The 15,412-nt window shown below is 47.9% G+C and overlaps 3 protein-coding genes across 3 annotated transcripts; 2 read left to right on the forward strand and 1 right to left on the reverse strand.

The window, feature by feature from the left end:
- The first annotated feature begins 519 nt into the window (after positions 1-519).
- Positions 520-2,094, forward strand: LOC131215713 (methyltransferase-like protein 25B). Its single transcript, XM_058210106.1, has 3 exons — positions 520-948; positions 1,010-1,777; positions 1,847-2,094. The coding sequence occupies exons 1-3, from the start codon at positions 520-522 to the stop codon at positions 2,069-2,071; spliced, it is 1,422 nt and encodes a 473-aa protein (XP_058066089.1). The 3' UTR covers positions 2,072-2,094.
- A 33-nt stretch (positions 2,095-2,127) lies between these two features.
- Positions 2,128-11,753, reverse strand: LOC131216173 (RYamide neuropeptides). The gene is made up of 4 exons (XM_058210591.1): positions 11,609-11,753; positions 3,792-3,948; positions 3,061-3,307; positions 2,128-2,996 (listed from the first exon to the last, which is right to left on the reverse strand). The coding sequence occupies exons 2-4, from the start codon at positions 3,922-3,924 to the stop codon at positions 2,885-2,887; spliced, it is 492 nt and encodes a 163-aa protein (XP_058066574.1). The 5' UTR covers positions 3,925-3,948; positions 11,609-11,753; the 3' UTR covers positions 2,128-2,884.
- Positions 11,754-13,172: 1,419 nt separating this feature from the next.
- On the forward strand, positions 13,173-15,057 carry LOC131215869 (nascent polypeptide-associated complex subunit alpha). The gene is made up of 3 exons (XM_058210269.1): positions 13,173-13,259; positions 13,719-13,886; positions 13,969-15,057. Exons 2-3 carry the CDS (start codon positions 13,748-13,750, stop codon positions 14,475-14,477), a joined length of 648 nt encoding a protein of 215 aa, XP_058066252.1. The 5' UTR covers positions 13,173-13,259; positions 13,719-13,747; the 3' UTR covers positions 14,478-15,057.
- Positions 15,058-15,412: the final 355 nt, after the last annotated feature.

Raw genomic sequence — 15,412 nt, forward strand, 5'->3', positions numbered from 1 at the left:
TATTTACATATGTTCTGGTGGCTGATGTAGCTGATCTCGCGTTGCAGTCTTTCGACAATAGCCCCCGCGGACTCGTAGCCAGCACACGCCGTTTTCTGTAGAGCGGGCACTATGTGATCGTGAATTACGTAGTGAATGGCTGTCGGAAGGAAAATTAGTATATTAGTATGAGTTTACGTTCACTCTCTCGCATTTTTTACCTGTACTCCTGTTGATGTTCTACTGTTTTGCGACTTGTTCTAATTTTTTTGAAAGGGGTCGTTGCCGTTGCAATTCAGGAAGGAGCGTACCAGTACCGTGGTCTGAGTTTTCAACCAACAACGAGCTGCCACAGCGATGTCAAATAAAAATTTCCCCGTGGACAAGTTTTCAGAACGCGTCTTTCACGGTTGGCGGTTGGCGGAAAATGAAACGCTGTGAAGCCAGACTGTCAAAATACACAACTCCGGAAAGAAATGGTAGCTTGACTGCAATAGCAGGCTAGATAATTTTCTTGCACAAATATTTCGTTCATTATCCATGGGTTTGTTTTGGTACAGTGAGGAGAATTTGCATTTCGATTACGGTTATTTCGCACAAGCTGTCGATTTCCTTCACCGCTTCAAATGGATCTTTTGCTACAGCAACACTCAGTTCGTTCGGAAAGGCGTGCTGGATCAAATTCCCCCAGAATGGATCAGTAATTTGGCCTGCGCATCGAACGATGAATTTAACCGCATTCCGTTCGGATACGTTGCTGATAGTTGGTGCGCGTCTTTGCGTAGTTTTCTGGCGGAACGCAACCGCTTGCTAATCGAGTACGACCAGCACGATTCCGGTGTGTCTGTTAGCAAGCCACGCAAAGGAATCGGCCAAAAAAAGTGGTATGAAATCGAGAGCCTCTCGTCGTTCATTGGAAAGCTCATTACGGATGAGCGCACAACTGTGGTCGATTTCGGGAGTGGATTGGTATGTTGCTTGGCTCCATTTGGACTCCTGGAAGACCGATTGACGATTACAATTCTTTCAGGGTTACTTGAGTCAACACATTCACGAACAGCACCGATTGAAAGTTCTCGGTATCGAAGGCAGTAAGCGGCTGGTAGAAACGAGCCAGCGCCGCCAAGAAGAGCTCTACCCAGCGTCCAAAGATGCCGTACAGTTTGTGGACCACTTCATCACTGAGGATTCTCTCCCGTACATCGAGCAGCAGATTGCGGACCGCTTCTCAACCGACCATCCGCTCCCGATGGCGATCGTTGGGCTTCACGCGTGTGCCGATCTTTCGATCACCGCCATGCGACACTTTCTGCACTGTCCCTCGGTACGGAAGCTGATCATAATGCCGTGTTGTTACCACAGAATGAAACCGCTGGCTGACGGGGAAACGTTCGTGAACGTACCCGTCAGCAACGAACTGCGGAAGGCGATGGCAAACGGGAAAAGTGACATCATCTGTCGACCCTTCCTGCGCCTAGGTTGTCAGCAAACGGCCGCACGGTGGAAGGAGACTACCAGCGAAGATCATCTGCAGCATGGGAGGATCATGTTCCAGCGCGGGCTGGTGGACGCAATATTAGAGAGTGGCGAATCGGTAAAGATGCTCAAAGGCAAGCCCCTGGTGTCAAGCGGCACGACGGTGGATACAATTTTCCAGCGATTCGCGCTTCAGAATGAGTGTGACGGTCCTACCAGCTGGACGGAGAGACATCGAGAACGACTCACCATTCTCCTACGCCGATACCCCGACGGAGATCGTATCTCTGAGTATCTGGAGTGTCTTCAAACGTGCCTTCAGGTGAGCATCACCGATGCGCTGGCAATGATTGTTGCAGAGTCGATTTTTAATATTCTTCCCTGTTGTCAGGCCATTTGCGAAAACCTCATTCTGTTGGATCGAATGTGCTACCTGGAGAGGATGAGTGACAAGCATGGGACAAGAATCCGACGGAATCTCATTCGACTGCGAGACGATGGATTGTCCCCTCGGTGCTTCATTTTTTACGCAGCCAAAGAAGGTGGCCCCGATGAAAGAAAACCGCCGAACGCTTCGTTTGTATCAAGTTCCCAGGTTCAATCTGTAAGCCCCTGAGATTGAGGAATATACAGAAGTTACACCGCGAAGCGATGATCTTTTCAAAGCACTAGCATTTATTTTTACAGTATAATTTATTTTACAAGAACAATGCCGACGAGATAACATGGGTTTATTTTATCTTATAATCTTCCGATGTTCCGATCGATGCTGTGTGTGTATTGGAATGCTTAAAGGGAGTCACACTCACCACGGTGTGTTCTAAACCGATTGAAACAGAACGGTGCCCGGAAATGATTTTACCAGCCTTCCCGATAACCGAAACATAACTGCTGTGTGCCGTAGGAACCCCACGGTAGAAGGTGAAGACGGACAAGACATGGCCGATCTCGCTTGCTATCCGAGAAGAGTGTGTGATTGGCTATTATTTTGCTTTCGCTTCCGAGCATCGCCGAATAAAAATCACCCAGCCTGGCGTAGCACCGCAGCAGCAGCAGCAACAGTGCGCACTCCGCAATCCTTGGCTCCTCCTGCTGCTGAGGGTGCTGACATTAATTTCTATTCGAATGCCCTCCGGTACGCACCGGGAACCGGCCCGCATGGAAAGTTGTTGTTATCTGCTACGTTATCCCCGCGAACTGAAGCCCGGCGATGCCATCGTGACCCATCCTGGCTCGCTGTCCGTATGTCCGATTGATTCATACTATACGCCATTGTGTGGTAGAATGATTCCATTTAGTGTTTAACAGGGCCGAGGTATGGGTATGCGGTTCGTTGGTAGATTGTGGTAAACATTGGAACGGTAAGTTGGGTATTCGTTTTGAGGGTCGCAGGCAAATGATGGAATGTTAGGAAGATCGCGGTGTCCGATTACTTCTCCGCCAGCAGATCGGAGTTGTCGGCGGTCAACTGGTGCTGCTCGTACTGGTCCAGTTCCTGCTGCTGCTGCTGGCCGTGAATCGAGGGCGATGCAGAGTCGCGGCTGAAAGAAGAGAAAACGCTCCTATCAGAGCACCACAAATGCAAATGGTCTTAAAAAGGCTCACCTGTAGCACCGGTACAAGTTCGACACTCCCGTGTGCAGACAGGCCAGATAGGTCAACTGTTGGTCGGCGCCGTTGTTGCTGTCGGATTCAATTTCCTTCGTCAAATCGGATCGCTTACCGTAGCGCGAGCCGAGGAAGAAACGATCGTTGCGGGGCACCAAGTTTACCTGCCGTAAGTCCTTCGCGCCGTATACCTGCGACCGGCCGTATCGACTGCCGACGAAGAACGGACGCTTATCGCTGGCATCTGGGCAAGAAAAAAAAGACGACGCTTTGATGTGGTGTAAAATATTAACGACGCTCCGACGGAAGCGGAACTCGGGGAAACCGCAAATAGTTTGCCCTCCTCGAAAGGGTATCAGAATCTACCAGCAAGCGGGAAGATGAGCAACAAACGAGATTGTAGCGGATAGTTTACCGTCTGTCGGTTATCTTCCGACAAACCGCCCATCGCTGGTGTGCTTATCGGATAAATCCGGCTTCGGGGCTGGTGTGGCGGTTTCCCACCGCCAGCCCGGTCAGCCATAAAGTTTACGGACTCGCGATGGATGGATCGGCAGTAAAACGATCGGTACCGATAGGTGATTAGTTGCGAAGCATATTACCTCACCCGTGGTCCGGTTTGAGGTTTATCTTCATCGTCATAGAATTCTCCAAACAAAAAAAGAGATCAAAACAGATTTGCCTAACACCGAGCTGATGGTGATAACGATTTCCTGTGTTTCAATTACGTTTATTATCGCCGTACAAACCGCCACCGTCCACCATCGGGTCGGCGCTGGCCATCCTGACGACCAGCAGGGCACCGATCAGGATCAAGCCGACGGTGTAGAGGGATAGGAGCTGCTCTCGTGGTCGTGGCATCTTCGTGGCCTTCGTCCGTTCGCACTGCGAGAAACGAGAAAAACAAAGTGCGGTTTAAGAGTAAAGCTAAAGTGAATGGGAATGAGCGCTTAAGTGAGATATGAAATCAATCTGCCGGCTTGTTCGTTCGAAATCCTCGCAGCCACATGGCCACGATGGCGTAATCCAACCCGCTAACACTCTGCTCTTCATTTGCATTCGAATGTGTTTGTTCAGAGAGCTTAGCTTTCGGAAAACGGTGTTGCCGATATGGCCCCCCACGGGGAGATAAGAATCGGGGTCGCATCCATTGACGCCAATTACAGTTCCCACCATGATGTTGCTGATGATGATGGCGCCTGATGCTGTGGCCACCTAACAATTAGGCACTACTTTTACACACCCTGGAACGTTGGGGCCAGGTGACCGACTCGGAGCCTAAATGGGTAGAGTGTCATTTTCCCAGCTCATTTAACAGGCTTCTTCCACCGGTAATCCGCAAGCTGGATGCAGGGCAAACGGTGTGAGGCTATTGGGTTGCCGTGTAATGGGCCAATTCGATTCCATGCCTATTGCGATACAGTTTCAGATCGATCCAGAGATTCCAAAACGGTTTAGGAACAGAACATTGTGTTTGGGAAAGTTCTCAAGTAGTAAACTTTTATGAAGAGGAATTAATTACGAGTAATTTCTAAATAAGTAGTCATTTGTAATACTTCGAGTAAACACGAACTGCTTCACAATGATTTCAATTTTCTCATCAACCCCCAACGAAGCAGAGCATCGCCGTTTGTTGGGTCATGATGCCCCAAGAACCGTGGTCCTGTTACGTACGTCCAGATGGGTGCATAAAACAGGAAGGTTTTTATGATGCTCTTTGACCCCGTTCGGTAGCTGATTGGATGATTTAGTGGCGGAAGGCGAAACCAATCAAACCCTTGCAGCACTGGTGTTGTATAAAGAGTAGAGTTAATAAAGCACTCGACGGACCCTTTCTAACCTTAACCATCCGAAACTGGTCCCAGGTTGTGCCACTTTTCCTCCTGCGTGCGCCAATCTTCTTCATTCGAAATATGCCTTTCGGTTATGCAAAATTTCAAATTCAAACCGACTTCCAACCAACCGCGGTCGCGCTAATATCCGGAGGGTCTGGTGCCGAATTAAAGCTTTAAATTGCTACCGTAAGGCATTATTGTTCATTTCTCGCCAAACTCTTCAGGATCCTGTGATCCCGTTTTACTTTTAATTTGAATTTTACAATGATGCATAAATGTAAACAACCTTGCGGTTAGGTGTGCAGCTCACGACCCCCATTTTGTGACCATCGCTCAGCCATCGTTGGCCAAAAGTGTCCGGTTGTCCGGCATACAAGCAACCGTGGATGGCGCCTGACTCACTTGTTGAGCTTTCCATTATGCTTTCGCCTACCTTCTTTACGGGCACGTAAAATAGTGGGATTTTACGTTACGGCCCCCTTGAGTACTGGCAGGGGTCACCCCACACAAACGATAATGTTGTTGCCAGCCACACATCACGTTCGCTCCGTGCGGTGGTCGTGTTCAGCCGGCACGGAGGACCAGGGCCCAAAAAATGTCTATGATCCTTCGGATGCATTCGCCGAAACGTTTCATAAATTTTAAAACCCCCGGACGGCCTCTCGGCAGGAACTGTTGATGGTTTTCAACTAATTACACTAATCGCGCGGTGCGGACATGACAGGGAGTTGGATTAATTTAAAAGTTTATTACCGGCCGGGCCGTGACCGTGTACCGGGCGAGGAACCGGGCTTCCCGCACGTGTGTGTCCTTCCTCTAAGCTGAGATTACAGTTTTCGGCGGTGTGACAATAGTAATGGTTCCGTTTAAATTGGGTCAATCGTCCTGGGGTTAGATGAGGGCCCATTGGTTGTGATCATCGTCATTAATCCTCGGCAGAGGCTGTTAATCCCAGCGGGTCTTCTGTTCCTACCAAGCCAGAAGCTGCGAGGGCGTGAGTTGTGTAGTCTTATATTTTTCCACGAATCGAAAACGGTTGAAAGTTCCTTTTTAATGCTAGTTGGGGCACGTTCAAATTTTACTATATTGCCCACTAATCCGCTCGCAACAGGCACTTGATGGGCTTTACCACATCGCCACGGTGGCAAATACTTTGAGGCTTCACACGTGCACGCTCTATTATGATGTGGTCGCTGTTCATCAGTAAATTTCGTAAGCTGTGAGCATTTAATTTTAGCAAAATTCGATAACCTATCTGAGGTGTATTCCGCGGGGCACATCAATTGGCATCCCTTCACACGTTGGTTCTAATTTATTTTTTGCGGAGTGGGTTTATTCAAATCCATCGAAGCGATTTAATTTAAATGACTTCCTCGGTACCGACTTGTCCTGTGGCTATTTGGATTCAATTTTCTCGAACTCAACCACAAATTTACCGAATCGACCTTTCCGATATTCAGTTCCTCCAAAAAGGAATGTAAAACGATTCCATAACAAGCTCCGCCACTTGTGACATCCCGCCTAATGCCTTTCGAGGGCCATCAAAGAGATCGCCGGAGGAATAACAGTTGACCAAGCGGTCTGGCCACACGTATTAATGGCCGGCGAAAAGAAAACACTTTTTATTCCTCCACAAGCCATTGTTCTATGCCAATTGAACTCGTTCGCCTCCGGGTGTGCTCCATCCTGTAACAGAACACGAAACTGTCCGATAGGGTCACTTTCGTCGATGGCTTTCAACGGAGCGCACAGAGAAGCACTTCCGGCAGGAAGCACTAACTAATGATTTCCGCCATTTTTAAAGCCATGCCGCCGTGTTGTGTAATCAGGATTTGACCTAAAACGGCGGGTTCGCTGCGGCAGGTAATCTTACCGGTTGGCCGGAAGGTAAGAATCAATTAAGACCACAACCGGAGCCTAGCTGTTCGGGCAAAGCCGGACGGACAAACCACGAATGGCTCCTTGGCTGGCTGATGATCTTAAGAACCAAACACTACAATCTCTTGCGGTGGCCATTTAATTATGTTAGCCATTAACAGAAATAAACAAGGTGAGCATTTTAATTAGAATAAAAGAAACCTTTGAAAAAAAAGTGGAATATTATTGTGCTTGGCAGGGAAACTACTTTCTCTGGCGTTGGTTAGCGTTGGAGCTCGCAATGCCTGACCGTAAGACGTAGCAGTTGACGAAGCCTAATGGACCATCCGGTCGGTCTCTCAGGTGTGGTCGGCACTTTCGACAGGAAGAGGGACCCAATGGCCCATAGTTCATCGGCTTCCTCACCCGCTCCTAGTGTGCCATAAATACCACAAATAGTTTTGCAGCGGAAAGGACACTCATCGTTTTTTTTTCTTCTCTGTGTCCGGCAAGCCTCAAGATAACGGACCGGAATTGCCACCCCTATTGTCGGCTAATGTATCGTGGAGGATAATATAATTTAGTGTGGCATCGTACAGCTCCCACACAGCCGCCGGCCACAACTCAGAGTTGCCACATCCAGTGGCAACTTTTCCCGGCACATTTCCCGGCTCTCGGCATTCTATTGGATCCGGCTTTTAAACGGCCCGGCTCACCGACTGGGGTGGCTGCACTAAACTAATCATTAAGTTCGCGTAAGTAGATTGACCCACGGCTCGGAATTAGCGTCCGAAATTAAACGGTCCTTCAGCGAGCACGAGCTGTGCGGCCCCACATCATTCGCCAGACCTTCCCGGCCAGACGAGTGCCGTGTGTGCATGATTTATGGTTGATGTAAATGAAAATTCATTCATCAAAGCACAAAGTCCCCTGTACGAGGCGGTCTCCCCAACCTGTTGCTTGCCGAGGACCATCGATCGCTGCCATCTGGGCTGGGCGGACGGAAGTAATAATTTTTCACCCTCACGAAAGCGATCGTGCGTTATTTTCATCCCATTCTGTCCGGAATTGCGTGAGAGCAACTTTTACGCCCGTAAATCAACCCTTTCCGGTGTACGGGACGATGGAGCGAAAACGGAACATGGCGAAGAAGAATAGGAAGAAGCGGATTATGGATGGTAAAGTGGTCATCACTGCCCGGAGAGGCTGGGCTTAGGCGGCCAATTGATTTTTTAGTTCCGTTTTACCTTTGCACCAGGAATGCAATACAATTTGTCATTCCACTGAAACGCACCAATGTCCCAATTACTGATTCTTGCCAGTTCCATTAGACGCAAATGCAGGAGTGTAGCATCATTCGCCAACAAGCTCGAGTACATCGCAACACGAATGCCTTTTTGAATGCCTCACGATGAATGAATTGATTGAATTGGTCCTCGATTCTGGTTTATTGACTCAGTTGTTCCGCGAGTGCTTTATTTAGAGCTTTTAAAGATCCTATTACGAACGGGTTCGAATTGCTCGCTCGAAGCCACAACACAGGAAGTGAATTCCATTCTGCGCACATATCACAAGCAAAACGCCGGCGAACGTAACAGGAGAGCCCTACCTGTTGCCTACTTTTAGGCGTAATTTTTGGGGATTTAAACCTTCTGCGGCCTTCTTCGAATTGGACAAATACCCCTAACGGTAAGTAATGGCAACGTCAATCATGTTTAGAGGTTGCTTTAAAGCACTATGTTTTTTTTTTATCTGCCGCTGTGGCCCAATAAGCACTTCCCAATGTTTGCCCCTCAGCCTCTCAAGCATCGCCACTAAAATCGATAACAAACCCATGTTCCGAGCCACGGGATGACATAATCGGTGATGGAGGTTAGATAAAAGATTATGCGTTTAACCTGTTACTCTCGGCAATCGGCACCAATTCGACTGCCCGATGAGTGGGAGTGATTATTTTTTTATCACATTATCACACCAAATATCCTTCGACGGCTAGCCGTCGGCTGGTCGCGTGCGCTGCCCAACGGGTACTTCGATTTTGATCGTCCAAAAATCAAATCAATCACTCGACCATTCGATTCATGCTCGCCTCCGGGCGCCATGGGGAAGCGATGTTTTCAAGAGCGATGAGGGTGGCTTAACAATAAATCAAATCTCAGCCACCGCCATCCGCCCGAATGGGAGGTTCGTTGCTTCGTTGGCGTTGAATGGTGAAGCGCAAACAAAGTCTCCGATCCCGTCGGCATGGTCGACGCATGGGGGGGTTGAGTGGCCCCAAAATTATACGCCACCAGTGTTTGGCAAACGGCGCACGGATACTCGCGCTAGTTTCCGGTCGGGTATCGTGTCATTCAATTGATGCGTAGGATTTAGCACGTGCAGAGCAAACAGCAATACCCTACGCCACTGACGACTGGCGACGTTTGATGACAGATAAATAACTTGATCAACGGGCCAGGCTACCTTCCGGGTCTGCGTTGTGTGCCATCAGCGAAATCGGTGCCCAGGGAGACGGATCACGGGTGATCCGAATGGCCCGGGGAGCGAATGCTTTGATGCCCCCCCCGAGGTAGCTCGTGAAACGATTTATTGGCAGTGCTGACGTGGCGATTCTTTTGCCGGGGGTCTCCGCGTGTGTGCCAGGACGCAACAGGTTCGCAGGCTGGGGTCCACTACATCCGAGGGAATGTCTTGATTCGCGCATACTTACTACCCTGGCCACCTGAAGGCTAACTCGGTGAAAACTGCGAGGAGTATGTGTAGGAAAGAAACCGAAGCCCGAGCTAATGGGCCGCGGTGGAGCAACAGGTGGAGCATTACCAATTCTCACTTCAGCCATTCGAAATTTTTATACTTATTGCTGAGATGTGGAAATGGGATACACGGTCTTCGTGCATACGTGAAGCGATTCTGAGGCCATATTCCGGTTGCAGCCAGTTCCTTTGCTCCCTCAATCTTTACAAACCACTGAATGAATATGGCAAATTTCCATTTCAATTTGATTATATTACTACAACGAGCCCATTTCTTTCGTTTTCACCTGGCACAATGTACTCGATGTGCGACGAGAATTGAAATAAATAATCTGAGAAATGTCTAAACATTCCACTTATCATACTACGCAATGGAGGCGCCTGGTACTTTTCGGCGGATGTCATACAATTATTAGGTTACCGGCCAACAACAGCCTGGTTCTCCCAAACACTCCAGTAAAGTTTTTGTTGTGATTGACTGGTGCCGAATGCGGTGCGTTAAGGAAACTTCCCAAGAACCGTTGAAACCAACGAAAAGCTGCATCTATAAACGCATAAATCGAAGACGTGTACAAAACGAAACCTAATTTTTGTGACTTCAAAGCAGATGGTAGTCCCACACCTTTATGGCACCCGCCAGATAGGCAGTTTGGTAAATAAATCACTGCTTCTAATAAACTGAAACACTGCTGGTGCTGGGAAATTGAAACAACACGTACGTGGCGTGCTCGCGGCCAGATATGAACAGGATCCATTCCGATTCCTTTCGCCGGGCTACGGAAGCCAACGCAGACGACGGTTGTAATACGGTTTTCCAGCGTACCGGTGTCATTCGTTTACCGTGTTTCAAACCATCCGAGCGTGGGGGATTTTTTTTGTTCCGAGGGCGTCCGTTTTCTAACGCCACGGTCCATTTATGATGGAAATCTTACGAGACTCGTAAACAGTGAATCAGATAAACCCCTTTTCACACGAAAACTACGCTGACGGCGCGGCGTGACATTTGTGTGCCCCGGCTTAATCAGGAGCGTAGCCGGGAAAACGGTGGGCTAAGTGGCCGTTCTGAGGTATTCACCGCTCCGGCGCTGGTATTATGTCCCAAGCAGAAAACGATGTTAAATTTAATGCTCTGATGATTCCGACTCCATCCGATGAAATAAAGAAAAGGTTTCCGCCAAAGGTGAGGTCATACCGAGGTGCCAACAGCGGCGACGCAATGTTCTGATACATCTTACGCAGAAATTGGCCAGCATTTATCCTGTGCGTCTAACGACTCACTTTCCATCACACTGACCGAGGATGATCTAGTGTTTCGTTCGTACTTATTAAAAAGCAATCTAATCCACTTACTTGGTGTAAAGGTTTGTTTTTCCAAACGGATCAAAGTTGAAACTAAATGCATAGTCATCGGGGAAAAAATCTAGGTTCCCTAATTTAAAAAGCATTTAGCATTGTAGGATGGCTATCGGATGCACTGCGCACATACTAATTATGCTTAATTATTAATGCATTAAAATAAAAAAAATAAAATAAATCTGAATTATTGCTACGTTGCCTGTTGCTGTTAAGTCTAATTACAACATAATTTACGCAAAAAGAGAATGATAAAATTAAGTATTAAGCAACTTAACCGACGCTACTGAAATGAAAAAAACCTATGCCTTAATGTTAATTAATTTGGAGAATAGCTTTCGCTGTTTGTCGGTGACTAACTGTACAACTGTCGCCCCCCAGAGGGCTGTATATGAAATGGTACCATTTTTCCACAGTTCTCTTGACCGCTATGGGTTTCGGCCAAGCCCCGTTGCTGCGTTGGTTCCTTAGTATTGTTTTATTCATATAGAAATGGAGCATTGTTCTATCATGCACCTGCACGCAACACTTAATCAACGCTTAGTGTTTGGCTGAAATCATTTCAGCAAAACTTGGTATATATTCTTTTGCTTTTGCGATTGGTAATGGTGAGTTGCAATTTTTTCGATGTTTAGTACACTTTAGCATAATTGTTCTAGTCATTAGGCTCGCGATTCTCACGATTTAACTGAAGCTATTTGTATGTGATCCTGTTTGTCGTTTAACACACTTTCGAACAAAACTTACCTTAACTGAAAAAACAGATTTCTCAATGGCAGTTGCCTTACGCTCACTCGCCCGGTGGGTCGGTTACTAAAAGATTCAAAAACACTCGGTCAGTCACCACGTTACGCTCACACAGTTCAATCACTCTCCAGTCAACCAGGCTTCAACACCGGCTTCTTCAGCACTGAGTGGCGGTACAGCGCTGCAAACGCTTTTATACAGCGTAAAGCACGACATGACTGACGGAGTGGCAGGCAGCAAACGACGCCAGCATAGCAGCATAAGCATAGGCGACTAGACGACCGCTTCGCTCGGCTTCTTCTCGCGACCGAGGATGATGGCAAAAAAATAAAACCGAAACAGCCAGCCATTCCCCACGATCATCACCGGTGGACTCGAGACTCGAGAAGCGGCAGCATACTTCTATGCAAAGCTCACGTGGTGGCCGTGGCACGACCCTTAGCGTGCGTGCGTGTTGGATTGCATTACGGTTGCATGAAGTATCGTACCACTTTTTTTGAGCTTACACATTTTTCCGAATTTTCCTGCGGGATTTTCCCACAAGTTTCACTATTCCCGGAAAAGCGGCCCCCAAACCGAGGCTTATCGCGCATTGCCTCTCGCTTTATCAGTGGTGCTAAACATTCGTATGGTGGCGGCAACGTTCGAAGGGTAAAAATCAGGCTTTAATTATGATTTTGGCAATGGCCGCGAAACTGGCCTGTTCCAGGTAAAAACATGGACAGCTCATCAATTGCAATGCTAGCAATAATTAGGGATTACAATAAGAGTCCCGTCAAATGTCTGCGTGCCATGGGTTGCTGTGTTAATCTTATCTCGTGACAGGCAACACGCGCGCCTTAATTTGAAATTAGTGTTGCAAGCTGTTGCATTCTTTTCGCAACGGAAGAAAAACCCTTACTCAACCGGGTCCGCATCGCATTAATAATTAATATTTGCTCCCACACTAGCTGTATCAGGTCGGTTAGAATGGTTGTGTGTGTATTTCATCTTCTATTCCGTTTGAAACTTTCCCTCTGTCGCGGGCAACATAAAAAAAATGATGATGCACACATTAGGGACAATCGGACTTACGCTTCGTTCATGAATCAGCTCGGCCGGATGCGGATAGCAACTTTTTATAGTGCTCCAATCAGGATTTTATTAAACCATATCGAAGGGAGACTGCACGAGCGTAATTAAAATATGGTCAATCGAAGCGCAATTGCTTTCGCCAGTACGGCCAATCATAAACGGCAAATGGGTTTTCTGTAAACGCGTTATGAAGGTTGCCTCACGCCGACCATTTATTGCGATATCATAATGATAGAAGCTTGGCTCATATATCTTCCAGCGAAAAACTAAAAAAATGTCTTGCAGGTTTATTGGCATCCAGATTCCTTAAAGAAAAGAGTTGTGGCAGCGTAATATTTAGTTCCATTCAGTTCTTTGTAACTGCCACGTCGACAATTTGAACAAAACGAACCGATAGTTGTCACCGACCACTAGATGGCGCTTGACGGCGACTTCCTCTGCTGCAGCGCGAATTGACAACCCAAACGTCAACAGTGTCAGTCGTCCTGCGCATCGCAGTCGCTCAGATCATTCTCTGTTTCCGGCATCGCGTGCTGCTAGCTCGTACCGCGTTTTGTTCTAGTGTAATAAAACTGGTGTAAGTAATGTTTTTCGACCGTAAATGTCCATTGTTTTCGCGCCACGAGCGGGCTTTACTGTCGCAAATAGTATCCCGCTCGTACAAGGCCCGGAAACCGACCGGTCGCTAGCGATTCTCTGTAGAGAACGCTATCGAACACCAAGCGCCATCGATCACCGGGTCAATGTTGATAGAAAAAAAAGAAACGCAATTACGCACTCGAACCACTCTGCCGGTCTTTGCGCTCGCGGAAACTCGCGCGGTAGTTTTGTCCAACCGGAACACGGAATGGTGTGATAAGAAAAACCGCAACAAAAGTGCGGTTTCATTGACGGGTCTTCTTCGTTCGTTCGCGTTCTTGTTGTTCCTTTCTTTACGTCAAGAGTGATGTTTCTTTTGTGCGCCCTGACCCTAACCCTGCTGGTGAAGGGGAAACGGAACAATGTTAATGATGTGGCCTTTTGATTCATTTTGCAGTCGTTTATTCACCACACCACACCCTCGATATGCCAGAGTTGACTGAAATTACGGAAAGTGCAGCGGCTGCCGCTTCGGCTACCGCTTCCGCCAGCACAGAGGCCAAGCTGGAGGATGCACTCAGTGACACAGAGACCGACGACTCGATCCCGGAGCTGGAAGATGCCGGTAAGTAGCGTGTGGACCGGCTAGCAGAGTGTGGCATAATTGAATAATGTTGTTCGTCCCCGGCGTGGTGTGTCTTTTGAAGGTGCTGCTACGGCTCAGTTGGCCGCCGGTGGTATTCCGGATCTCGTCTCGAAGGCAAAACAGTCGCGTGGTGAGAAGAAGGCGCGAAAGATCATGTCCAAGCTCGGACTGAAGCCGGTCCAGGGCGTGAACCGGGTGACGATCCGGAAGTCAAAGAACATTCTGTTCGTGATAAACAGCCCGGACGTGTACAAAAACCCGCACAGCGACACCTACATCATCTTCGGTGAAGCCAAGATCGAGGATCTGTCGCAGCAGGCTCAGGTGGCTGCCGCGGAGAAGTTCAAGGCACCGGAAGCGACGCCGGCCGCCGGTGAAGCGTCCGGATCGACGAATGTGGTCACACCGATTGCCGAGGAGGACGAGGAGGAAGTGGACGAGAGCGGCATTGACGACAAGGACATTGAGCTCGTAATGTGCCAGGCCAACGTTAAACGCGCGAAGGCAATCCGGGCACTGAAGAACAATCAAAACGACATCGTGAACGCGATCATGGAGCTGACGATGTAAACGAATTTGGTGTTTCGATTACAGTTCAAAAGCATACACCCGCTGGTCGCCGTCACCAGAAAGATGCTGCCCTTCCCAAAATCTGTTCAACTGGTTCCACAGCGTTGAAACTATGCTGGGGAACCAAACCGTGTTCGCTCTTCGTTTCGAACCAAGCATTTGCATTGGTGGCCCTTTTCGATACATTAACTTAACATCCATCATGAAACACGCAAATGGCAAAGTTATTGCATTAACACTCAGTAATAAATTAAGAAACTAAACCTTCGAAGGCCGCGTCCTCCGATTCACTGTTGCGTGATGCGGTCATTGTTTAAATCAAACACGCAGCACAGCACAGAGTCTTATGCCGTCATTTTCTTTACCACAAAAGCCTACAAAAAGTAGTACCCCCTTAGACCGCCTCGCTTATTCGGTTGTAGCACGAAAATAGATGCAAGCCTTTCTGGTGGCGTTATTTTTAAAAGTGTATTTAAGTGAATCGAACCAAACGAAAACCTAACAACCATTGCTTGAGTGCGTTGATTCGATAATAAAGTTTACTTGTAAGTGAAACGCTTTGCAGGTTCCCAAACGATAACGCACTTGCATTTTCTATGTATTCCTTAAGCTTTGTTTTTAAATTTTTTTATTTTGTCGCTGTAAGACAATTGTAAAGCCAAAGGAAATTTCAGATTTTAACTTGTCCAAAACTCCTCAGACTCAACCGCAGAAGGCAAAACGGTTTTGACATTCAAACACGGACTCTACGAACGTGCCCCATCGCCCCGCGTCGGTTAGTAAATGTCAGTCGAAAGAAAATATTGTGGCTGCCGATTTTTGCCGGTATTTTGTAGTCTATAAATATTTACCTCCTAACGGCGGAAACGATAAGGACCTTTTTTCGGTTCGGCTCCTACTCTCCTGCCGGAACCGGGTTCTGCAATTCACCGCTT

This window comes from Anopheles bellator, chromosome 1 (assembly GCF_943735745.2).
Source record: "Anopheles bellator chromosome 1, idAnoBellAS_SP24_06.2, whole genome shotgun sequence".
Classification (NCBI taxonomy): Eukaryota; Metazoa; Arthropoda; class Insecta; order Diptera; family Culicidae; genus Anopheles; species Anopheles bellator.